This window comes from Glycine soja, chromosome 2 (genome assembly GCF_004193775.1).
Source record: "Glycine soja cultivar W05 chromosome 2, ASM419377v2, whole genome shotgun sequence".
In the NCBI taxonomy this organism is placed as follows: Eukaryota; Viridiplantae; Streptophyta; class Magnoliopsida; order Fabales; family Fabaceae; genus Glycine; species Glycine soja.
The window spans coordinates 45,995,652-46,020,882 of record NC_041003.1 but is presented as its reverse complement, the minus strand read 5'-3'; the positions used below and the strand labels follow the sequence as shown (position 1 = coordinate 46,020,882).

The window sequence follows — 25,231 nt, the reverse complement described above, 5'->3', positions numbered from 1 at the left end:
TTTGGATCAATCTCCACAAAAATGAATACACTTGCCTATTCAAAACAAACGTTATATTGAAAAAAAAAAGTACGAAAATGAATCATGGAAATGGGAGCTCTTAGAGCAACTTTAATAGTACAAACACAATAACTTAAAATTACTCCGGAAACGAAAACCATTCTAACAAAAGCCACTTTGGATAATGGATATGGACTTTTGTCATATTTTCTTATAAAGAAATAAAGAATGGTTGCTCACAAAAAGTAACTTCAATTATTGTTACTCCTACAATTAAAGTCTTGAAATAAAGCGATTAAAGCAGCTGGTAGTATATCACAAGAAATCATTTCATTCGTAAAATATATTTTAAAAAATAATCGCAACAATTAGCATTTTTCAAATAATTTGGGTTAAATTACTTATTTGACTTTAGGTTTTCATTCCGAAATTTAATTATCTTTGACAACTCGATACACTTTGAAAATGTTTGCATGTTCTTTTGTTTTAGAAAAAAAAAAGAATACTTTGAAAATGTTTGTATAATTTTAGAAATAATATAAAATATTTCATATTAGTTTGATTTTTGTTATTTGAGTGCAATAATAATAATAATAATAATAGGAATTATTATATTTGACATATAAATTACTCCTTTTACATTTAGGAGTATAAGAATCGGTTTTCAATGTTGGTGATTATACTAAACTTTTTACAAATAGTTAAACTAAATTAACTTTTAGAAAAAAATGTATTTGTAATTTATCCAAGAACATGCAATCATGCAAGTCAACTCATCATACCCAGCTATAGACACAGGTGATAGGCTCATAAAAAATTAGGAATACAGGATAAACCAGCTGGAGTGTATATTTAATTAATTAATCATTTTTTAAAATTTTGTTGCCTTGAGTTTTCCAATTTTGGTTGCAGGACAAGACAACGTGAGGGCTACAAACTATTTAAATGGAGTTTAGGTTGTTTACAGCCACCCTAGCTTTTTATAAATATTGAATGGTGAATATTTTTGCTGACGACGTTAGACAGTTGCAGAAAATCCACATGCATTCAAATTTTCAAATGACGTATCGCGTGTTCCACAAGGTTTTTATTTGTTATGATTTACAAAATTAACAAAAACAATTTGTTATTTTTAAAATAATGTTATTTTAAGAGGAAATAGTTAATTTAAGTAAGTTTATTGATTCTTAAAACTATTATTTTAAAAGTTATACTAATAATATTTTCTTATTGAACCATAACATGTAAAAATTTATATTAATTTTTCTTGTGTACAATAGCATCAATAAGATTTGAAAAAAATATTATATAAATTATCTAAATTTTCTCAGCGCTCTAAGCTGACGCTAATGAGTAAGTTTTTTTTGGCAAGTTAAACTGTTGTTTTAAACACTATCATAGTGACATAAACTAAAATAATAACATTAAATTCTTCTAGGTTAAGTCTATGGTTAATAGAATGAAAATTTTCTTTTTACAATAATTCTTTCACATTGCTCAATAACTAAACCACACAATATTTAACCAATTGATCTAAATTCGATTGTTACAGGACAAAAATTATAGCTGCACACTTATGTGTATGCAATTTTCTCATTATTAAATAAATTCTACATGGTAAATGAAAACACAATCTAAATTTCATTAAAAAATATATATTATTATAATTATAATTTAATAAAAAAAAGTTATTCACTCATAATATAATTTTTTTTACATCATCATTTAATTATATAATTTATCATAATAAATTTGTTAATTTTATAATAATTATTTAAAAAAGATGAATTTGTGATTGAAGTATTTTATCCTATGAGTGTAAAAGTATTTAAAAAAGATGAATTTGTGATTGAAGTATTTTATCCTATGAGTGTAAAAGTATTTTATGGTGTCTGATGATTAAACTACTCTTATAACTTTGCAGTATTTTTTTGTACATATATAATTTTGTAGTATTAAGGAGCGATTTGCCACGAAGGTGAAAGAAAGTAACGCGGCAGGTTGTGATTCGGCGGCGCTATCCACTTTGATTCCATTTGCATTCGAAGGTCTTCTCTGCTCCGCTCCAGTATCAGCACGCAGCCATGGCGGATCCTTCTCGGAGTTTCATGAAGGACGTGAAGCGCGTGATCATCAAGGTCGGCACCGCCGTGGTCACTCGCGAGGAGGGAAGGTTAGCTGTCGGAAGATTAGGCGCTCTCTGCGAGCAGATTAAGCAACTCAACTCCCTCGGATACGACATTATTCTCGTCTCCTCCGGCGCCGTCGGCATCGGCCGCCAACGACTCCGCTACCGCAAATTGATCAACAGCAGCTTCGCCGACCTCCAGAAACCCCAACACGAACTCGACGGCAAGGCCTGCGCCGCCGTCGGACAGAACAGTCTCATGGCTCTCTACGATACTCTCTTCACTCAAGTAAGAAACCACTTTATAAATTGTTATTACTATTACATTCATGAACAAAATTTAGATTCAGTTTTTTAGATAATGTTTTCGAATCGGAATTAGAGTTTTGCGTTGGTGATTTGCATTTCAATTCTAATGTCAGAATAACGCTAAAGTCTTCTAGGTTTTGTGCTATATTCATTTTCCTTGAACTGCACGTGCTGTAATTTTAATTTTTCATTTCGCGGTTTCAGCTCGATGTGACGTCTGCTCAGCTTCTTGTGACGGATAACGATTTTCGAGATAAGGATTTCAGGAAGCAACTTACTGAGACCGTGAAATCGTTGTTATCGCTTAAGGTTATTCCGGTGTTCAATGAGAACGATGCTGTCAGCACTAGGAAGGCTCCCTATGAGGTTTGTTACTCCACTTCCGTAATTTTGTTCGTGGAACCTACCAATGTGTTCTTTGTAGGTCACATGATATGATCCAAATGATGTTGATTCTGTATCCGAGGTTTTGTCTGCCTTTTTGCAACCGTAAAGCATATATTCCATCGGCCTCATTTTATTTTGACACTTTTTTGTTTGTCCCAAATTATTTGTTCACTCTCAATGAAATGATAAATATACTAGTAGATGTATTGGTGCAATTGTACAGTTTAGTTAACCATTTATGAAATAAGAGTATCTGTTAATCAGATAAGATTATTTTTAATCACGATAATAGGTATAATGAATTGCTTTTCTAGATGTGTGTATTACAAGAGAGGGAGTAGCAATTTCTGTAAGGAAAATAAGACTCATTTTTTCTTCCATTCTTCAACGGATTTTATTTGGTTGTTTGGAGGTCAACATTTTTCATTTGAACTTTTTCTTTTCCAGATTGAAAGTTTAGTTTGAAGTTGCTGCATTCTTTCCAGTTCTATATATTTAAGTACATCAAGTGTCATTAACGTTTTTTTTGTGCAGGATTCTTCTGGTATATTTTGGGATAATGATAGTTTATCTGCTCTGTTGGCCTTGGAGTTAAAAGCCGATCTTCTTGTTTTGTTGAGTGATGTAGAAGGTCTTTATAGTGGCCCTCCAAGTGATCCACATTCAAAGCTTATTCATACGTATATTAAGGAGAAGCATCAGAATGAAATTACTTTTGGTGACAAATCTAGAGTGGGAAGAGGTGGAATGACTGCCAAAGTAAAAGCTGCTGTTCATGCAGCTGATGCTGGCATTCCTGTTGTTATTACCAGGTGCACTTTTATACCATATTGCAGTGAAAGATTATTACTCTGCTGTGTTTAGGTTTTAATCAAAGCATTTCTTATCAGTGTTGTTTTCAATTAGAAATAGGTTAGTTAGGCCTTGACATCTAAACACTGTTTTGTTAAACCACAAGCAATTTTGGAAACTTGAAAAATTGTTTAAATTGTTTGCACTTACCTGTTTCTTTATTCCTTGTTCTTCCAATTTCTTTTGTTTGCCTTTTTGTCCGCCACATGTTTCAAGTTCATAAATTTAAATGAAAATGTGTGTACATGTCCACATAGAGAATGAGAGAATCACTTGTGAAACCCCCTCCTTTTCTTTTTGATTTTTTTTTCTACCCCAAGAACCCTATGAAATCAAGTGTGTTATTGGATGATCATCTTTACAAGTTGTTGGTTTATCCTTGTTTCTGTCTCATTTTTTTCTCCTTACAGTGGTTTTGCAGCTGAGAATATTATCAATGTTCTCCAAGGACAACGCATAGGAACTCTCTTCCATAAAGATGCACATGAGTGGGTCCAAGTAAAAGAGGTTGATGCTCGTGAGATGGCAGTTGCAGCCAGGGAATGTTCCAGAAGGCTCCAGGTATCTTTTCTATCTTCACATTTACAATATGTCTGACAAATCATAGATATATTACTGAGATGTTAGTGAAGCAATCCTAATATCTTAATTTTACTATGCAGGCCATATCTTCTGAAGAAAGGAATCAAATTTTACATAAAATAGCTGATGCCCTGGAAGCAAATGAAAAAATAATCAGGACTGAAAATGAAGCTGATATTGCTGTGGCACAAGAAGCAGGATATGAAAAATCCTTGGTGGCAAGGCTAGCTATAAAACCTGGGAAGGCAAGAAAGTTAACTTCTAGAAGAAATTGTCCATATTTTAACAAACTGAAGAGTTTATGATGCTAAACTATGATAACTGACAGATTGCAAGCCTTGCAAACAACATGCGAATTATTGCCAACATGGAAGATCCAATTGGTCAAGTATTAAAAAGAACTGAGGTAATGGGAAGTTGATCTGGAAATATATATTTTGGATCATGGTAGTTTCAAAACAACAGTTGCTGAGCCCACTTTCTGAGTATAATCAGCTTCCTTTCTGCATAGTATTAACATCATATTCCAATTTTACATCTTAATAGTAGATAAGATAGACTTGCATTTTTCTTGATCTTGTTGAAGGCAAATTAATTTAGTGTAACTTGCATTTTTTTTTTTGGGTGTTTTTAAGCATGAACAAATTTCTCGTTGACAGTCATAATTGCACCCAATTTGTTTTACAAAATATTGATCTGTAGTGTTTCTGACAGCTACCCTTTTATTTAGCTATCAGATGGGCTAATTTTAGAGAAGACATCATCTCCTTTGGGAGTGCTCCTTATTGTTTTTGAGTCACGCCCTGATGCTCTTGTACAGGTGAAAGCCTTTTTTCGTATTTTCTCTTTCTCTTTTCACCCTTTGTTTAAACTTTGTTGAGTACTGCAGAATTTTTTCCCCAAAGGGAAAACAAGCTCTCTTCGTTTAAATTTGTACTCAGTGTTCAGCATTTATATTCATTTTATCCTTGTTTACTGCTGTTTGAAGTATCAACCTCTAAAGATGTTAGGGAAGATCTGTTTAAAGGCTACCAGATGAGTGGGTTTTCAAATGAGCTAGATGATATCATGGGTATGGAAATTTAACTCTGATTTATATGGTCCTTAGCAGTAAAAGTAAGAGTTGAAAGAACCCTGTGTTCCTCCACTTGGGCCATGCAAGCAAAAAAGTGGAATATTTTATTGTATAGACACATGAACTTTTTTGAATTTTGTTTTGCTTCCTATTAACCAGTTAATTTTTTTTCTGGCATGGAATTTTCCATAATCTTGAAAATGTTGTCTCATTGACTGTGCTGATTTTTTTTAACCTATTGAATATAATTTTTGATAGCCAATACTTCCACGTCGCTGATGCTGTTGTTTTTCTATGCCAATGTATTGTGACATGGTGATATGCTGGTGTCATATATTTCTCATTTCATTTTGTTCACATCCTTGAGGAGCATCATTTTTTTACTTATGTTTTCCTTTTCCTTTTCTAAATTTGTGCATGAACCTGTTAGAATGGTATGCATATGTTCGTAATTTATTAAGTGAATATAAAGTTGTACTGCTAATCACTATTGATCTGTAAATGGATTAATGTTATGGTATGAATGAACTTTATGAGCTTAAAGCAGTTTGATTGGTTATCTGTATCTACATTTTAAGTGGTAGCTTCTTATCATCTGAACAGATAGCTTCACTGGCAATCCGAAGTGGGAATGGACTTCTCTTGAAAGGTGGCAAAGAAGCTAGGCGGTCAAATGCAATTTTGCACAAAGTTTGGTTTCAAATAAATTAATTTCTGAACTATTTCCTTTTTCAATTTTATTTTGTTTCATAGTCGCCATTAATAAAATATTTATGGGGGTGATTTTGTATCTCTGAGATGCAGGTAATTACTGAGGCCATACCAGATACTGTTGGTGGAAAACTTATAGGACTTGTGACCTCAAGGGAAGAAATCCCTGAGCTACTTAAGGTGAACTAATCAGTGGAGCTTAATTTCAGTTTCATAACCCTGTTCACCTTAAGCATTGGCACCTTTCTATTTAAATTTCAGCTGGATGATGTAATCGATCTGGTGATTCCAAGAGGCAGCAACAAACTTGTTTCTCAGATCAAGAGTTCCACTAAAATTCCTGTTTTAGGTCATGCTGGTAAGACTATTATGCTTAATGGCACTTTTACTTTGGACTGTGTGATTTTGGTCCCTCAAGTTTTTTCAAGTTGATTAAGTCCCTCTATTTTTGAAATTAAGCAAATTTGGTCCTGCTGCTAAATTTTTTTTACCTAAGACCATCAAATTCTCATTTTCTACTTAAAATCTTCTCAAATTAAATCGGTTAAATTGTTTTAAATCATCTTCTACTCAAAACTCATTATTCAAAGCATCAAATTTCATATAAAATAGAAAATTCTCAAAATTTTCAGTTCCAACCATAATCTTATATCCTATAAAATCCTTCAAATTATATCAATTTTTTTTATATAAATTTCTGACTTTTAAACTTTTAAAACTATCAACCTCAAATCCATCATAAATCCCTAATATTTGGATATAAAATAATAACTTGAAGGTTTGAGATGATTTTTTTTATGACAAGGCAATTTTATTTTTGCTTAATTTCAAAATCTGGACATAATTGGTTTGAACAAAGTTTGACAGATCAAAATCGAAAACGTTCCAAACTAAATGGACCAAAAATGCAATTAAACCTTTAATATAATATAGAAGCCGCGCTTGATATTACTGTATTTCTTTTTTTTTGGATTAATAATCTGCGCTATTACTAATCCAGATGGAGTTTGTCATGTCTATGTTGATAAGTCTGCTAATGTGGAGATGGCAAGGCGGATTGTACTTGATGCAAAAATAGATTATCCAGCAGCCTGCAACGCCATGGTAAACTAAATGTACTCAATGACCCTACAAGATTGGTAAAGCCAGCAATGTCTGATGTACATAACTTCTCTGTTTTCAAATTCCAACATTCAGGAAACACTTCTTGTCCACAAGGATTTGATAGAGAAAGGTTGGTTAAATGATATTGTTGTTGACCTACGAACTGAAGGTATGATTTATAGCCATCATTTCCTCTTATTCTGTATTTTTTCAACTACATAGGCATTATCTTTTAAAGTTTTTTGGAATGACTAAATTATGCAGGCGTTAAATTATATGGAGGACCAAGGGCAAGTTCTCTGTTAAATATTCCACAAGCACAAACATTTCATCATGAGTACAGTTCGCTGGCTTGCACTGTTGAAATTGTGGATGACGTGTATGCAGCTATTGATCATATAAATCTTTATGGAAGGCATGTCACTGTTTTCTTCTTGATAGGAAACATGTTGAAATATATTTTGGTTTCATTTGTCTTCTTTGCTCTTGTCCATTTCAATTGACATCTATGTTAGTGTAGTGAACTTAGATGGAAAAGTGTCATATATTCTCTTTCTTTTATGGCAGTGCACATACTGACTCCATCGTTGCAGAAGATAAAGAAGTTGCTAATGTGTTTCTACGCCAAGTAGACAGGTAATATTTGAAATATCATGCTTCTTTTTATTTAATGAAAAAAAAAATCCCGGGAAATAAAATAAAAAAGATGTTTCACTCAATTCTCTACTTTGTAGCGTCTCATTATTGTGTGTAATTTAGGTGGTCTTTGACAAAGTTGCTAATTAGTAAACACAAAACAAACATTTCCTTTAAACTATTAACTGCTTTCCTAAAAGATATCAACGCACAAGTACAATGACATTTATGTAAATATTGTTCATCTTGTATTGGCAGTGCTGCTGTTTTTCACAATGCAAGCACCAGATTCAGTGATGGGGCAAGATTTGGACTAGGCGCAGAGGTATAATATTGTTTGCATTTTATTTGTAATCAATCTATTGCATTAAGGTTGTTGATTTATTATGTAATTCCCTTCTGGTTGAATAGGTTGGAATTAGTACGAGCAGGATTCATGCTCGAGGTCCAGTAGGAGTTGAGGGATTGTTAACAACAAGATGGTATGAACTAATATGGTCATTATGCTGATAAGTTACTAAATTAAATATTTCAGTCCTTCATTTGTCCGTTGTCACTGATAGTGTACACTGTACACCTTAAATATCAATAACTTGCTGCTACACAATCACGGAAAGTAGCCAAACTAAGACACTGTTTTATTTTAATGGAACTATTTCGCAAGACTACTCTAGAGTCTACATCACTGTCCTAACCATTTATGATTTATAATATAATCATATTGACATTTTATAGTAAAACCCCCGAGTTGTATGTGGTATTTCCTTTGTGTTTTATTGTCCCTTTTGCGTATGCAGGATACTAAAAGGAAGTGGACAAGTAGTGGATGGTGATAAAGGGATTGTCTATACCCACAAAGACATTGCAACTTAATTTGAATGGTCTAATTGCTATACTTCCTTTTGTAGCCTTTTCATTTATTTTGACAGTTGAGAACGGTATAAAATTGGGCAATTAAATAAAATAGGGTCATTTGTATCATCTGATGGTTCCTTTCCTTCAAGAATTTTGTCAGCAATTACAGTTTGTTGTTGAATTTGTTATTTAACGCATCCGTTTCTGTTATGGCATACGAATAAAGCACCACCTCTAGGAAAACAGAGAATATGAAGTCTCCGCAATGGAATCCATTTATTGCTTTGTTAACGACAATTGGATATTTATAGTTTCAGTTTTTGAGATGTTATTTTTCTTTATATACAACGTTGTATTTTTCCCACAGAAAGGGAAGAGGTTGCCCCTACCATTCCAGGTTGGAATGGATTAAATACCTACACTGAGGTAAAAGTACAGGAAGATATTACTATTTTTTGTTATAGGAATTGCAGAATTGCCGATCTTAACCATGTGGACTAGACTATCAGAAAACCTTTATCTTTGTATAGGGGAAAACAGAAAGCCTTAATGCTAACACGAGAAGAAAATCCAAAGGATTTCAACAATATACATAAATTGCAAAATTAAAGGAAAATTCAGTTATTTACCAACCTGAAAAGTGAGGAACTGAGAATTGACACGTTTCTAAATGAAGACAGCAATTTACTCAAAATGGAATGGAAAATAAGAGAGGTTTAAGACATACATCCAATACATACTTTTAGCCAAATACCAAACACGAAAATCCCAGCTAAAAGTTTTCTTAACAAAGCATCCCTGGGAAGGCGAATAGATAAATTAGGATAATTTTGGTAAAAGCAATTTTAAACTATTGTATCTAAATTTTGTCCATCAAGTTAACCAAACATTTTCAGGCATAATCTACCCTCCATGACCAATAGGAGATACAGCTAAACCACGATGGTAAAATCTCCTTTGTATCTTTTCCTTCGAATGTATAGCATGTGATTAAACAAAAATTCAGTAACATTCATGCTTTCTTCAAAGGCTCATGCTTGAACGAAGCTCTTGAGCTTGTTCAACCACACTAAGTACTCTTTACTGTCCTTGTTGATCATGTACTCATGCAAGAAATTGATTGTGCTAGGCTTGATTCCTCTGATTTCTAAATACCTATGGAAAGACTTCTGCAGATTCTCATCCAAGCCCCTGCAGAAGACATTGAAACAGACGAAGTTCAGCCAAACAAACAAGACCTTACCAGTTACCACATTGTAAAAAAATTCAAAGAGTTGCAGAAAAAAGAACATACTGGAAGTCTGGTCCCTCATAAGCAACTTGATCCTCAGTGAGATCAGGATTCTTAACTGACAAGCCGTCAATAACAATCTCATCAGGGTAACCCACACAGTTAAACTCTAGATAGGGTCCGCCCTTCTTAAGAACACTGATTGAAAGTGGAATACTCGACTGAGTAACTCTTTCACTATCATTATCATTATCATCGTCATTTTCTTCCCCAGTGACCAAATCCGGCATGTGAACCTCTACCTTAATTTCCTCGTCTTGGTACATTCTCTCAAGCGTTATTGTCTGTTGTCCGGGACTATCGATTATTTTAAACGGAAAATTACCCGGAACCTCTTCAGCCTATCAACCAATTCAATTTTCAGTAAGTAACCAACATTGTCATTATTATATGAATTGAAGAAAAAACAAAATATGGAACTTACTGCGTTATGATCGTCGGTCTCTTGGGCGCATTCGATTTCGGATTCGATGAGCCGGAGAAGGTTCTCATCGGAGGTTGGTTTCTTCTTGGAAGCTACAGAAGAAAAGTGGAACCTTGGAACAAGCGAATCCTGGTGCTGGTGCTGGCTGATGGCGGTGGAGAGTAAAGTGCGATGACCCAGGTGGTTATTCTTCGTCAATTGACCCGAGACAGCAAGAGCCCTCGCGAAAGAACCCGACTTGCGAAGAATTGAGTTGAGCGCCATTTCCAAGCACGCAAGGGTTTTACTAGGGTTTTACGATGTCTGAGGATTGGGAAATTGTTCCAAACATCAAGTTTATATAACCTGGTTAAGGCCCAGCTGTTAATCTGGGCCCATATTCACATTTGGGCCCATTGTTAATAGTCCGGCCCAATAAGGGGTACCGGGAATTTGCCCTATTTAAAACCCCTCTATTCTCCGCGTAATTTGATTTCCCGCTCTGAAAACCCTAACTACCACTGAGACTGAGTTGAGCGGAGAAGAGAAGGAAGAGCGAATGGGGCAGAAGCAGCGTTCAAGTTCCGAAGCCGACAACGAAGTCAAGAAACGACGCCGTGTTGGTTTCTCAGGCGTTGGTAAGTTTTCACCTGTTCTGCAGTGATTTTTTTTTTTTTTTTTTTTGTATTGAATTCTTCAATTCATGGTGCTGCGACGTGTATGAACATTTTGGTCGTGTTTTCTAGATTCTGGAGTTGAGGCCAAAGACTGCATCACAATCTATCTAGGTATGCTTAAAATATGCTATAATTTTGTCATGTTATTTGGTAGTTCTGGATTTAGATGGTTTCAGTGTAACTCGATTATGGGATGGGGGAAGGTGGTTTCTTTTGGAAATGGGTTTCCGACCTTGTAATTTTGCTAACTATGACTTAATTAAATTATATTTTTTACTTTTGCTATCTTTTGGAGTCCTGTGAATCCTTATCTGTAATTTATGAGTTGAGAGTGGTGTTGTTAGTCTGCATTGTAGGTAACCCGAAAGATATTAGTTGTTAGATAAGAACATGGTCTGAGCCATATGATATGTAAATAATGATGGTAATGGTAATGCCAGCTTATCTTGATGTTTGTTTGTTTATACTAGTAACTAGTAAAGACCACTTAATTCATATTTGATTTATTGGGTTCTGTAGACACTTTTTTAATGTAGCTCGTAGATTGGACTGTGTCATTGAGCAATATTTCATTGGCAGTTGTAGCTAGTATGTTCCAGCTCTTTGCCTAGCAATAGGCTTTCTTGAGCTTAGTTTGCTAAGGACATGGTCTTGCTAATCAGTTTCTGGTCAAGTTCGTTTAAGTGTTCTTTACTGCTATTTAGTTTTCTTGCTCATTTCTTTGAGTTGCTTGTCAGTATGTTGCATTTTTGCAATTGGCATGCATACTTTAATTTTAATATCTGCTATTATGTACAGTTTCAAGCAAGGAGGAATTCGATGCTCCAGAGAGTTTTGTCATTCATCCTGTGGATCTGAATAGCTTTTTTGATGATGATGGGAAAATTTATGGTTATGAGGGTTTGAAGGTTGGATTCATTTGTTTAAAAATAACTGTATTTGAATTTTTAATGGTGTATGATGTCTTATTTTTTCAGCTTGTTTTGCATTTATTTCTTTTGCAGATTACCATCTGGATTAGCAGCATATCATTTTATGCGTATGCTGATATTACATTCCAGAGTTCATCTGATGTAAGTTCCAAATTCATTTAGACTTTAGACTAATGGAAAAAGTAATAGGCATGTTATTCTTTTACCTTGTTGATTAGTTCAGAGTTTTCTTTTGTTTTGCTTCACTCATTATGACTTTGACACTTTTCTGAATGTGTTGCTTAATTGTTTAAGCGAGGCAAAGGGGTCACAGATCTGAAATCTGCTCTTCAGGTATGCATCAATATCTACTGGATGAACATATGTTGGCACCTTGTACTCACAAAATTAGAACTTGGTTTATTATTTTGTGCAGACAATTTTCGCTGAGACTCTTGTTGATAGCAAGGATGAATTCCTTCAGAAATATTTGGCAGATAATGACTTTGTCAGGTATTAAGTGTTTATTATTGTTTTCATTCTAAACATGCACAGTTTCTTTCCATTTTAATATGTTATTTGAAATTCAATTTATAAAGTTGTAAGTTGTAACAACTGTGGATGACTATTTTAATTGATTTGCAGAACAAACATCTCAAATGGAGAAACTTTGAAGCACAAAGCTTTTAAGGAGAACATTTGTGATTCTAACCAGCTTACAGATTCTTCTACTTCTACTGTTGAGGTTGTAATTTACATTTAGGCTCAATGTATTGCACTGTAGATAAAAGTTAGGTTGTTTGACTGTGAATGCCCAGTTTAATTTTTGTTTTTCTATGAAAAATACATCCTATCATACATGTTGCATCTCAAATTTGTCTGTGTTTTGTGCTATTATTTAATTAAATTACTGTTTTGAGACATTGGATGACCGAAAGAGAGTAACTGTTAGAATAGCTCTGTTATAAACCATACTTAGCATTTCTCTGTTAATGATCAGATGTCCACTGTGCTAGTTGGATGCATCTACATGACTATCTGAAAACAAGCATTTTATTATCAACTGTCTTTTTCCAATTTTCTAGTGCAGTCTTGTGAATTTTCCAGTGATATTCTGTTTCCCTCTGCATTGAAGGAGAGGAATTTTCAATTGACTTGCTATCCTCTGTAATCTGTATTCATGTTTATGTTATGTGATGTTGAATTGATGATGATGATTTATAATACTGCCATTCTTCTGGAAAACCTGTTGGTCTGGTCATTAAAACCGTCTCCCTTCTTGGCATGAATAGATTAGGCTAGAATGTTTTTGGTTAGGTGAACTTTACACACCTGCTGTATTGTTATTTTTATTGGTAATTTTCACTAAATCTTCATCTGTTAAATTTAGATTGTTCTTTTGTGAAAGTTTATCTGAGAAATCATGTATGTGACATTTGTGTATGGTGTTACATTTTCTTGTCAGCCTGTGACCTAATGTGCTTTGTATGTGACACTTGATATGCATATTTTAGGGGCAGATTGTGAAAATGAATGCCTTTTTTACATGTAACTTCTTTGCCAGGTTGTCCGTTTGGTGGCTGGCAACATGGCTACTGGACAACTTTACAGTCATCTAATACCCCTCACACTACTTCTTGTTGATGGTAATTTTCACTTATTATACTACTTTATGTACCCTACTTGCCTTATTAAACAATGTTTAGATTGCATGCTGCTGTAGTTTATTGCTGTTTTACCTTTCTTGTTTGCCCTTGTAGGTAGCAGTCCAATTGATGTTACCGATTCACAGTGGGAGCTGTATATTGTGTGTCAGAAGAAAACTGATCAGCAGGGAGAGATCCAATATAGGTTGACTGGTTTTACTGCTGTTTATCGATTTTATCACTATCCTGATGATTCCCGATTGCGACTAAGCCAGGTTTGTAATATACTGGACATTCAGTAAATGCTGCTGTACTCTTGAAATCGGCTTTAACTTTTAACATGCTTTCTTAAAATTCGATGAAGTGCTTCTTATTGCTACCTTTTGACTGGAACTTCTATTGATGGCAGATACTGGTATTACCTCCTTACCAGCACAAGGGTTATGGTCGATTCCTTCTAGAGGTGCTATACGATGTTGCTATATCTGAAAATGTTTTTGACTTCACAGTAGAAGAGCCATTAGATCACTTCCAACGTGTCCGCACATGTGTTGACGCACTTCGCCTGCTTCGTTTTGGCCCAATTCAGAATATAGTTACTAAAGCCGTTTCACTTCTGAAGCAAGAAAAGTTATCAAAGAAAGCACATTGTCCTCGACTTTTACCACCTCCCAGTGCTATTGAGGATGTAAGGAAAAGTCTGAAAATTAATAAGCAACAGTTTCTCCAGTGTTGGGAGGTTTTGATCTACATTGGCCTTAATCCTGTTGACAAGAACATGGAGAACTTTGTTAGTATTATTTTGAACCGTGTTAAGTATGATATCTTAGGGAAAGATTCTGGGACGTCTGGGAAGCAACTTATTGAAGTACCAAGTGATGTTGACCAGGAGATGTCATTTGTCATGTTCAGATCAGAAGCTAACGAAGCTAGTACTGTGCAAATGGATGACAATCAGGCTAATCAAGAAGAGCAACTCCAGAAGTTAGTTCAGGAAAGGGTGAAAGAAATTCAGTTGATTGCGGAAAAGGTAACCCTGCATCTTGGGAGCTCAGGGTTGGTGGTTAATTAGATTTGTCCTTCCCAAGATGGCATGGGATGAAAAGGTCATGCATCTATGATATTGTGTGATTTTTTTCCTGTGGACCAATTAGAGTTTGTTTTTCTGGACAATCACTCAGTAGTGTATTTGGGTTCTTCCTTCTAGGATGTTTTAAGATTCTCTTATAGTAGTCTGTGAAGGAACCAGTGATCTGTTAAGCTGTAATTACTGAGATTAACCACAACAAAGTTGATTGAGTGACATTCAGTGGTTATTGTCCATTCTAATACGTCTTGCTCGTACCTTTTCTTTTACTTCCGTGCACTAGTATGATGCATCCAAGAAATGTGGGTTCCGGTTTCACAGTCCTTCCTCTTGAGTTTTATTCTTAAGTGAGTACCCAACCTGGAACGTTGAATATCATTTAGCTTCAATGTCATTTTAGAATGTTTACCCCAACTTTTTATTATTTTAAGATATTTTGATTGTATACTGTTGGGTATAATATAAATTGGTCTAAATATACATCCAAGTACCGTGGCAGTATACACAATTTAGAACTATAGATGCCAATATATATATATATATATAAAATCTAATAATACAAGATGAAGTACTGTGACGGATGTTGAAAGAGTTTTGGTTTGTCCCGATTATCCTTGTAATGTCGTAATCAAATCTTGGCGGATCTGGATTTGGTATTGTTCTCGAGACACCCATTAATTAAACGCTATTACTGACTATATGATTAGCCTTTAGAAAAATAAATTCACTATTCACCCAAAGCGTCACGTACTCACCTGAGTTAAATTATCACCCATTATTTTTTTTCCTTGTTAAATTAGGATTTTTTTTCCTATAATTTAATATTTTGATTTAATTTCGTCCTCTAATTCTTTAATTTGGTTCCTTCAATTTATGTCCATATCTTTATAGAATTCATTTCTAACTTTTCGCCTATTCTTTTCGCTTGCTTCCAATGCAAAATTGATTTGTTATATCATCACCGAATATATACATTAATCGCGTTTGAATTAAAACTAACAGTAGAATAAATGTGTTACTAAAATAATTTTTTAGGGAATCATTTTAGAACTTTTAAAATATAAGAGATCAATTTAAGAATAAAAAATAAGTTAGGTGATGATACATATATTTTAGCAAGAAAATTAAACATTTTCCTCTATTTTTTTAACAAAAAATTATTTTTAATTGACTTAAATAAATTTTTACTCTTTTGTAATTTAGTATTTTTTTTATTACTTTTCGTCTTTTGTAAAATATTTTTTACATTTTTAGTCTTGATAAATTATGTTTGTTTATTTTTTTATAAAATTTGATACTATCACCGTTTTTTTCCTTTAACTTTATTCTTCGACAAAACACTCCTGCATTCCCAATCGAGCTAATGGATTAAAATCGAAACTTCAAATAATTTTATTTTTTTTGCAATGGTTAAGATGAGTCTATCTACAAATTTCCGACGAATTCATTAATACACCATGTTTACAATTATTTCCATCGATATTTTCGTAGTGTTGAAAAATATTTGGTTTGTTGTGTTATGACCCCAACGTCACATGTTCTGCCAGGAGAAGTAGGCCTCACTGGCTCGAGCCCATAATATAGAATTCTTTTTTTATCAATTCATAATATGGAAATCTACCTGTATATGATAACGACCTAACAACTAACCTAATTGTCAAATTTGTAGTAATATTAGATTACCCCAGTAAGATACGTCCTTAGTTTAATGTTCGTGAGAGGTGCAATGGCTGGAGAGAAACCACTAACCAATAATTTATTTCTATACACACTCAAAATACACAACTTTTGCACAGACCAAACTTAACGCCATTTACAAAGATGCTGACCTTTTCATCAATGCAATGGCATCACTCATTCTAATCCAAAAAACTGACCTATAAAAAGAAAAGAAACGCCATGAAGTAAAAAGAAAAACAAAATGAAACGGACAAACATTTCAGACTCAATAATTTTTCTACCTCCTCACCACATGCTACCATTTTGAACATCATTGACCTCACTCACATGACAATCTCCGGCTTCAGAATATTTGACTTGATCTCCTTGTGTGGCAAAACAACACCACCATTGCTGTAAATTTCATCACATACATGGACATCTTCTCCAAGGATGGTCATATTATCCACTCGAGCCCATTGCCCAACAGTGGAATGCCACCCAACAATACTGCTGGATACACAAGCATGCTTCTTAACCCGGACTCCACGCATTATTGTGCAGCTTTTGAGTCTAACACCTTGCTCAATAATGCAGCCAGGACCAATAGCAACATCAGGTCCAATGAGACATCCCTCACCAATTTTGGCTGTCTCATCCACAATGACATTCCCTACAAATTGAGAGCCACTGGCCAACTTAGATGATGACTTCTTCTTCAATGAGTCCAGGTAAAGCCTCAGGCCAGAAATATAGTCCCTCGGTTGTCCAATGTCCATCCAAAATCCTGGCAGGACCATTGCAAATAGCTTTTTCTCTGCAGCAATCTTTGGAAACACCTCTTTCTCAATAGAAGTGGGCCTCAGTTCAATTCGATCCAAAACAGAGGGGTTCAGCAGGTAAATTCCAGCATTGATTTTGTTACCAACAAACAACTTCGGTTTTTCAACAAATTTATCAACCTGCCCTGTGCTCTCTTCCATCACAACCACGCCGTACTTTGATGGCTCATCAACCTACACAAGTAGATGAAAAATGATATTGGATTCTCCAACTTGTATGTATAGTCTTAAATGTCAGCAATGGGGTTTTATTTTTCTATCAAATGGATTACCTTTGTTACCATTATGGAAGCCTCTCCTCCATGGCTTTTATGGAATTCAATCATTTCTTTAAGTGGATACTCACTGATAACATCACTGTTGAGAACAAAAAAGGGTTCTCCAGAATCATCTATCAGCTTATCCCTAGCAAGAGCCAGGGGACCTGCTGTTCCCAGTGGTTCAGTTTCCTGAGAACATGTGATCTTGATGCCGAGCTTTGATTCAAAATCCTTCAAGAAATTCAACATAACCTGCAGTAGGAAGTATACACCATATTAAAAATAAATATACTTTAGCCACATAAATTTCTTTAAGCATTGACTAGAACAATGTTGTAACGAGACATCTTTACCTCTGGTTGGTAATTGATGGCTAGCACTACCTCAGTCACTCCAATGGCCTTAAGGGCTTCTATCTGAAAAACAAGCCAAATTAAAAGGTAAATCAGTAGGATACTCAATTATGTCATATTAAGGAAATAGACATAAAGGATACATACTCATGCTATATGCACACACAAAAACTAGTTCCTTTTTTTTATCATATATCTAGAATTTATAAATCAGATTTTTTTTTCATTAAAAGTTTGATAGATCTCTGTTATCTAGAATGGAGGGCATCAAATGCTGCATGGAAAAGGGATTCTACAAGAAAGAAAATCCCTAAATCATTTATATAAATAACAGATGTAAACAGTAAACCTTCTACAAAAAAGAAATGGCTTAGATTGAAATAGCTTTACCTGATGCAAAATCATAGGCTTGTTAGCAAAATCAACAAGAGGCTTAGGGAAACTGAGTGTCAGTGGCCTCAGCCTTGTTCCAAATCCCCCAACCAGAATCAATGCCTTCATTGTAATGTGCCCTTAAGCTATTCCTGTAAATTTATATATTAGAAGCAGATCAAGATAAGTGGACAGAGAATACAATCTTAAATATGAGCAGATAGATACCAATGTGTCCTGTAAATATCAATGCCAGGAAAGAACTTGCACATAACACCTAATGAACAACTGGCATGTAAGTTGAACCTGAGCTAACAAGTAATCTTGAGTGTGGCACGGATCCTTTACGTGTCACAACGTGAACAATAAGCTAGAACTTGAACGTAAAAGCACATGAAAGTTTTAACCATATATGAAAAACAACGACACAATCCACTGATACACAACTAATGTTTCTAATGAGAATGACAAAATGGTTGAAGTCTGGTACAAGCTTCTCTATAAATGGCATCAAATATACACTCAAATCAAGGTGCATGGTAAAATAGGGGTATTTGGCTACTCTGTCAACAACATTTGAAGCCAACAATAAATGAAACAAAAGAGTTAGAATTCGTGACATAAATGAAACAAAGGATGCAGTGAGATAACATGAATTGAGCAAAACAAGCATTATTGCATGACATATATGATATATTTGCAACTGAATAGTTTATCCAACGTTTTTGCAAGTGAAAAACCCTTACTCCTCCGCATTAGTCTATTTTTTTCTTCACATAAAATTCAATTCCTCGGTATCAGGTTCAATCAGAAATTTCACAAATCCATGAAAATTTAAGTGAAATTACTGAACAGAGAAATCAATTAAACACAAAAAAAGGAAGAAAAAAAATCACAACACGCAGCACCAGATCTGAGTAGCACACTGTAATATCTATCAGAAATCAAAATCAGAGCAAAAATTCCAAACCAAAAAAAGAATCAGGAACATGAACATTGCGATTAAATAATCGGAATTCGGAAAGAAGGTGCATGCACTGATTGATTAGAATTAAGAAGAGAGCAAAGCGAAACGGCACTGGCAATAGCAATGACATTGTTAGAATGAGAATTACCTTAATATTAGATCCGCGAGAATGAAAAACGGAACCGAGTCAACGCGGCTAGTCGGAATCCAGAACTAGAATGAATTGAAGAACCCACACCTGCCACATACGTCTCGTTGATCTTCCCCTATATATAATAACCCGCACGCACCAACGATAATTCTAACCAATCTTTATCATTTATCATTTATCTTTTATCTTTTATCTTTTATTTATTTAACTCTCTCTTCAACAAAAAAAAAAAAAGAAGAAAAAAACTTTTTCTCATTTATCATTTATAATTTAATTAATTAATTGATTAATACTATTTCTTTTAATATTATTCATTTTCCTTCTTCATCAAATTTCTTTAATTAAATAGTTTTATATTTGAATAAATTTTCTTTCTCGTTTACTCTTTTAAAAAAAAAATATTTCTCATTATTTACTAGTATCATTTAATTAGTCAATGACTACAGTTCAATCAATACTGTTTCATTTAATAATATTATTATTCATTTTGCTTCTTCATAAAATTTTCTTTTATGCTTAACTCACCAATCAGAAATAATTGCTAGAATAATTACAATAAAGCCCAACAAATATATCTACTCTTTATATTTTAGTTATTACTACGAGCTTGTTTTAAAATAAAAGGAATGTTAATAATATACTATTTTTAAAATTTATCATTAAAAATAGAAAGTCAAGATGAGAAACTCATTAAATAAAAAGTCAAATCTATAGAAAAAAAATTTAATTAAAATAATATAAAACCCGTTTCAAAAAGTGTGTACTGTTGATAATATTTATAAAAAATAAATAAATTACCCAATGGGCGTGCGCGTAGTTTCCCTTGATTTGGGTGTCGGTGGCTTCCTCCGTAGTTTCGGATTTTGGCCAGTTGTTCTGTTTTATGTTAATTTCAATATTCTTCTGTTTTCGTAAATCATAATTTTGTAACCTCTTTACTTGCTTATTATTATATTTGTACTTTACAAGCTACCAAAATTTGTGCCTTCTTCACCTCTCTGTCCTCTAGTATGATTGTGATTGTACTACCATGTGATCGAAATTTCCTTTCCTGTTCAATTCTTCATTTACCTTCTTTTTATTTAATCTGGATGTAAATTAAATGTATAGTGTTTATTTAAAATTTTATCTTATTCTTATCACACCTTATCACAATAATAAAATAATTTGGTGAAAGATTTCATCACAATTTAATGACTTTATAGTATTATTTAAATAATAATGTGCAAAAGCTTTCTGTTAATATCTATTTAAGATAGATTGTACATGCAAATTCAAACTTTTGAAATTTATACTAGTTTTCATTTTTTTTTATTTTTTAAATATCCTCCTTTAAATATAATTCTATTCGAAATAGATCTTTTAACAATAATTCGAATATTATTAATTCACCATGTTATGACGGTAGGTTTAATTTAACTATTTAAATAAATTCACAATTGGCATTTCCCAATCGTGGCGGTAGGATCAATTGTGGCCAAAACGGCATATTCCTGTGTTATACTCTACATTTCTTCTTTTCTTTTTTTTGAACATAAAGATAAAAAAAAAAGAGATAAGTAGTTAGGAAAATTAAATATACAGATGAATTAAGATAAAAGGAGAGTAGTCTGAAATGGTTGATTTTTTTATCCTCGTGCTTTGATTTGATAAATACAAAATCAGTTTTTTTTTGTTTTTTTTCTAAAATATTTGAACATAAAGATAGGAATAATAAATTAAAGAGATAAGTAATTGAGAAAATAAAATATACAGATAAAGATAAAATGAAAGTAATTTGAAATGGTTGATTTGTTTCTTAAGAATTTTTGGTTCATTTGTGTTGTTTCCTATATTTTTCTATTAAATAAGTAAATAAAATAAAATGAAAAATCTATAAAAAAAAAAATACTCTAAAAACCTGACTTTTTTGTTTGTATATTTTCGTGGGCAATAAAATTCCTCACCAAAGGAGTAGAAATTAACGACAGATTTTGCTTGGATCAGAGGAAGGGGGTGACATATTCAACATCAAATTTTTTAAGTTTATTTAAATTGTTACAAAATTATTTTTGCTACTCCTCTCCTATCTCAAAAAAAGTATAATTTTTTAATCTAATTATTCTCCTTTCTTATATACATTATTCTTATACTTAAGACAATATTATATATATAATATTAAAATTTTAACATGCATTAAACACGTGATATTTTAGATGTTCTTATTAAGTAATATTTTTTTCCTGTCCGCCTTTAAATAAAATGTTGGCATGCTATTTAAAATAACTATAGTGGGTTTAGAACTAGAATATTAGGGATTGTGTGACAATGTGAGACACATTTTATGTGTGACAATGTTTTTTTTTTCTTCTGAAATCAAAGTATTCTTTTAATTAAAAGTTATGAAACTAATTTTTGAGGTGTGCAAATTATTAAAGTGTGTTTTATCTTTCTTAACAAGGTTTTTTTTTTTTACACACATGATTAGAAAAATCAAATCTCGTATCAGCATATTTAAGAAATTGACTAATTTATTAAATGTGTTGGATTTTGATGGTGATTTATGTTATTTTAATTTTTCTTCAAATTGGAGTCAAATTCTTCAAAGGGGTGATTTCGTGTAAATGACCTAACTATACGTGTTGAATTTTGAATTCCCTTTGACATTATAATAGGTCAGATCTGGTCATGTTGCTCTTTTGGGACATTGAGCGCCTTGGTCTTATTCTTTACTACTATATTTGATTAATGCATGTGCGATGATGCATGAGAAAATATGAAAAATCATACATTGAATATAATAATTTTCATTTTTGTACATTATAAACTTATTCAAATCTTCTGCTAAGTATGAGAAAACTGATGATCGGATAAGCTCAGGATCAAAGTCATTTTGTTCCAATTATGGTTAAAATGAATTACTACATTTTAACAATACCCTTCTAGTTATTGAAAAACTTGTACAAATGATATAATTTTTATTATTATACATGATTTATTTGCATAAAATAAAAACACAAATGAAAATAAAAAGAAATATTTTTCTTTGTTTATTCATTTTCAAATATTATTATTTAAATTTGATCAATCTCAATTTATGTTATTAATACAAAAATTTTAATATTTATTTATTTGAATTCTGTAAATTTGAGTTTTAACGTACTATATTAAATTAATGTACTAGTATATTGATAATTATTTATTTAAATATAAAAATCACCATTAATTATTGGCACGTGAGCTTGAAATTCTGAACATAAAATTCAATATGTTCTTGTTACGTGAGCAATTTTTTTGTATTATCAAATAGTAATTCTTATTGTAATTTGTTAGTGAAAGGGATTCTAATTTATAATATTTTTTTCTTCAACCAAGACAACCTTAAAAGTATAATTATATGTAAACAACTTTAATTGAAACACATCAGATAAACTATGCTGCATAATTTTTTTCGATAGAATATTGTGGATTTTGGTAGAAATTAAAATTTTTAAGTATGTAAAATTGTACCACTGTAGACAATTACAGCCTCCCAACTTACACGTGGCGCAGATACGCTGTCATGGAGTATTATTAAAATGCTTCTGTTGCAAAGCCAACATTACTCTTATTAAAATGAAGTAATTAACTTGATCCATATGCCAGCAATGAATTCAGTGCCAGGGCATTCACTTCCAAAACTGGACACTCCAATTGCTTGATGTTATGTAACTCCTACGTTATAACTTATAATGTTACTTCTCCTAAGCCTTCTAATCCAAACAAATGTAAACATTGCATATCACGTGTATAGAAAATGGTTGGGTGTCAAGGATATATTTTGCTACTGTTCAGAATATAATGAATCTTTCTATTTATACTTTTTTAAAGAATACTATAATTTTATATTATCTTTCTATATTATTAAATTTGCATGCAATGACGTGGAAAATTATATAATTTAAACACTATGCACACCACATTTATATGACTATTTTTCTTGATTGGATCTTACGAACAATTTTTTTAAAAATTGTTGACTAAAGAATCAATTAATTAAACATTTCCACTAAAAATTAAGGTAGAAGTATATTAATAACATCAATCATTATATTTTCTTATATATAGTTTTTAATTTTTAATAAATTCTTTAAGAACATTTATTAACAAGCTTTTTTATATATGAAAGAAAAGGTTTTGACCCTTTGACAGACACTGTCCAACAAAAGTTATTTGATTTTGATTAAGAGGCCGTTGCTAATAGTACTAGTGTGCGGCAAGATTAAGATCCAACTAATGTGATGTCAACCACAAGATTAGCATAAATACCAGGTTGAATAAATGAGGGGAATATTCCATAACTGTTAAGGTCTATCAACCTTGAAGGGAAGTTGGAACAATAAAATTCACTATTCAGGGCAATTTATTTGGCTACCGATTTTTTAATAGTCTCCACAAATTGATAGTTCCATTTTTTAAATATTATTATATAAATGCTGATTAGTGATTAATGACCAGTTGCGAATTGGAAACCACAATTTTGTCTTATAATAAGCTTACACGATTTAATATATCACTCTCAAACGATGATGTGATAAGGAGAGCCCAATTTATGGTCTAAGATAGCCTTATTAAAGCCATTGACTGTGAAATTGGAGAAGCACCAGAAATATGGATCCGAGAGCATCTTCTCTGAGAGCTAATTGACTGACGACTGTTAGGCCCAGCTTCGCTTTCATGGAATGATTCCTACTTGTTATGTTTTGTTTTCCTCCAACAAGAAAAGAAAAAACCACTTTTACTTACATAAAGCGGATGGCAAATTTTGAAAATATATAAGAAAAAGTTAACCATACTATCCCAATTTTTGTTCTACGTTCTAGTTTTGTTGAAAATCCTTCACACTTTCGTCTAAAAAAAAAAAACTACTGGCTGAAAATGATGTAAGAGGAAATCCTTCATAGTCTTTCTTTGTGTAGTCATTGTCAATCTTGGGGGCCTATGGAAGTTGAAAGAGTCCATGACAAAAAGGGAAGAAAAACGTTAATTTTGTAGACATGGAATATTTGAATTTGATCCCATGATTCTAAAGAAAAAGAAAAGAAAAGAATTTGGTCCAAGACAAACTTGTTTTGTTCAATTAATTTCTCCGGTTGAATGATTCTGATATAGTTTCGGGTAAATGTGTAGTGGTAGTAAAGGCTTGTTTATCCGGTCAATCGTATATCCTTTACAGTATAATATTAATGTTGATGCACTCTCTCGTTCTAAAAGTGAGCGAATTATATCTCTTTATAACATATGCGTGTCAAACAGAAAGGCAAAGGAAATTGCTTGATTCAGAATGGTGGAGGCAGCGGTGTTAGTCCAGTGAAAGCAAGACTTAGAATGTGCAAGATGTGGAGCAATGTATTTATCTATTTTTATTTAATTAAAAAAACTATTAAATGAAGTGGCAAAATAAAGGAATGTGATTGATATCCGTGTAAAATACTGGCTTATAGACATTAATCTCTTACAATATTGATTGTATTAGGATTTAGGACACAAGAATTAAATTTTAAATTTTATAACAACCAAGTTCTTTTCAATAATGCTATGTTAATAAACTAGCTAGGAAAGAAAAAGAAGAAAATAATAAGGTTACCAACAGAATTTAGTTCCGCGTCTTATCAAATCTTACTAGGTTAACTTATATTCAAAGGATCAATAGTGAATAGCAATTTAGCGAAAGCACAATGTTATGACTGATATCAAATCGTGTATTAACAAAAGTTTAATGATTTTATGGTCAAAATGCTAAATGATGAAAAGGAATTCAGTACAAAAAATAAAGGAGTTGAGCTGGATTGCGAGCTGTTGTTGCTTCCTGCACTTTTCTGGAACATTTTTTTACCTGTCGGATGGATGAATCTAGAAGCCGAAAAGGAAAGGGAGTGCAGGAAACAATAACCTGGATTGCGGTAGGTTTTAAACTATATGATCCAGTGTCATAGGTAAAGCCCAATCCAATAA

The 25,231-nt window shown here is 32.8% G+C and overlaps 4 protein-coding genes across 4 annotated transcripts; 2 read left to right on the top strand and 2 right to left on the bottom strand.

Annotated features, from left to right (window-relative positions):
* Positions 1-1,936: 1,936 nt before the first annotated feature.
* Positions 1,937-8,930, top strand: LOC114398618 (delta-1-pyrroline-5-carboxylate synthase). Its single transcript, XM_028360796.1, has 17 exons — positions 1,937-2,417; positions 2,642-2,803; positions 3,359-3,636; positions 4,087-4,237; positions 4,339-4,503; positions 4,587-4,664; positions 4,989-5,078; positions 5,937-6,023; positions 6,138-6,224; positions 6,306-6,402; positions 7,045-7,148; positions 7,242-7,317; positions 7,413-7,563; positions 7,716-7,784; positions 8,043-8,109; positions 8,196-8,266; positions 8,582-8,930. Exons 1-17 carry the CDS (start codon positions 2,085-2,087, stop codon positions 8,655-8,657), a joined length of 2,142 nt encoding a protein of 713 aa, XP_028216597.1. The 5' UTR covers positions 1,937-2,084; the 3' UTR covers positions 8,658-8,930.
* Positions 8,931-9,294: 364 nt separating this feature from the next.
* On the bottom strand, positions 9,295-10,677 carry LOC114398631 (uncharacterized protein At2g39795, mitochondrial-like). Its single transcript, XM_028360806.1, has 3 exons — positions 10,355-10,677; positions 9,934-10,271; positions 9,295-9,830 (listed from the first exon to the last, which is right to left on the bottom strand). Exons 1-3 carry the CDS (start codon positions 10,616-10,618, stop codon positions 9,671-9,673), a joined length of 762 nt encoding a protein of 253 aa, XP_028216607.1. The 5' UTR covers positions 10,619-10,677; the 3' UTR covers positions 9,295-9,670.
* A 125-nt stretch (positions 10,678-10,802) lies between these two features.
* LOC114398625 (histone acetyltransferase type B catalytic subunit-like) lies at positions 10,803-14,896 on the top strand. Its single transcript, XM_028360801.1, has 10 exons — positions 10,803-10,971; positions 11,080-11,121; positions 11,809-11,918; positions 12,015-12,083; positions 12,237-12,275; positions 12,358-12,434; positions 12,567-12,666; positions 13,486-13,567; positions 13,682-13,842; positions 13,977-14,896. The coding sequence occupies exons 1-10, from the start codon at positions 10,893-10,895 to the stop codon at positions 14,637-14,639; spliced, it is 1,422 nt and encodes a 473-aa protein (XP_028216602.1). The 5' UTR covers positions 10,803-10,892; the 3' UTR covers positions 14,640-14,896.
* A 1,489-nt stretch (positions 14,897-16,385) lies between these two features.
* On the bottom strand, positions 16,386-19,406 carry LOC114398607 (mannose-1-phosphate guanylyltransferase 1-like). The gene is made up of 5 exons (XM_028360788.1): positions 19,256-19,406; positions 18,159-18,292; positions 17,769-17,831; positions 17,428-17,667; positions 16,386-17,329 (listed from the first exon to the last, which is right to left on the bottom strand). The coding sequence occupies exons 2-5, from the start codon at positions 18,267-18,269 to the stop codon at positions 16,658-16,660; spliced, it is 1,086 nt and encodes a 361-aa protein (XP_028216589.1). The 5' UTR covers positions 18,270-18,292; positions 19,256-19,406; the 3' UTR covers positions 16,386-16,657.
* Positions 19,407-25,231: the final 5,825 nt, after the last annotated feature.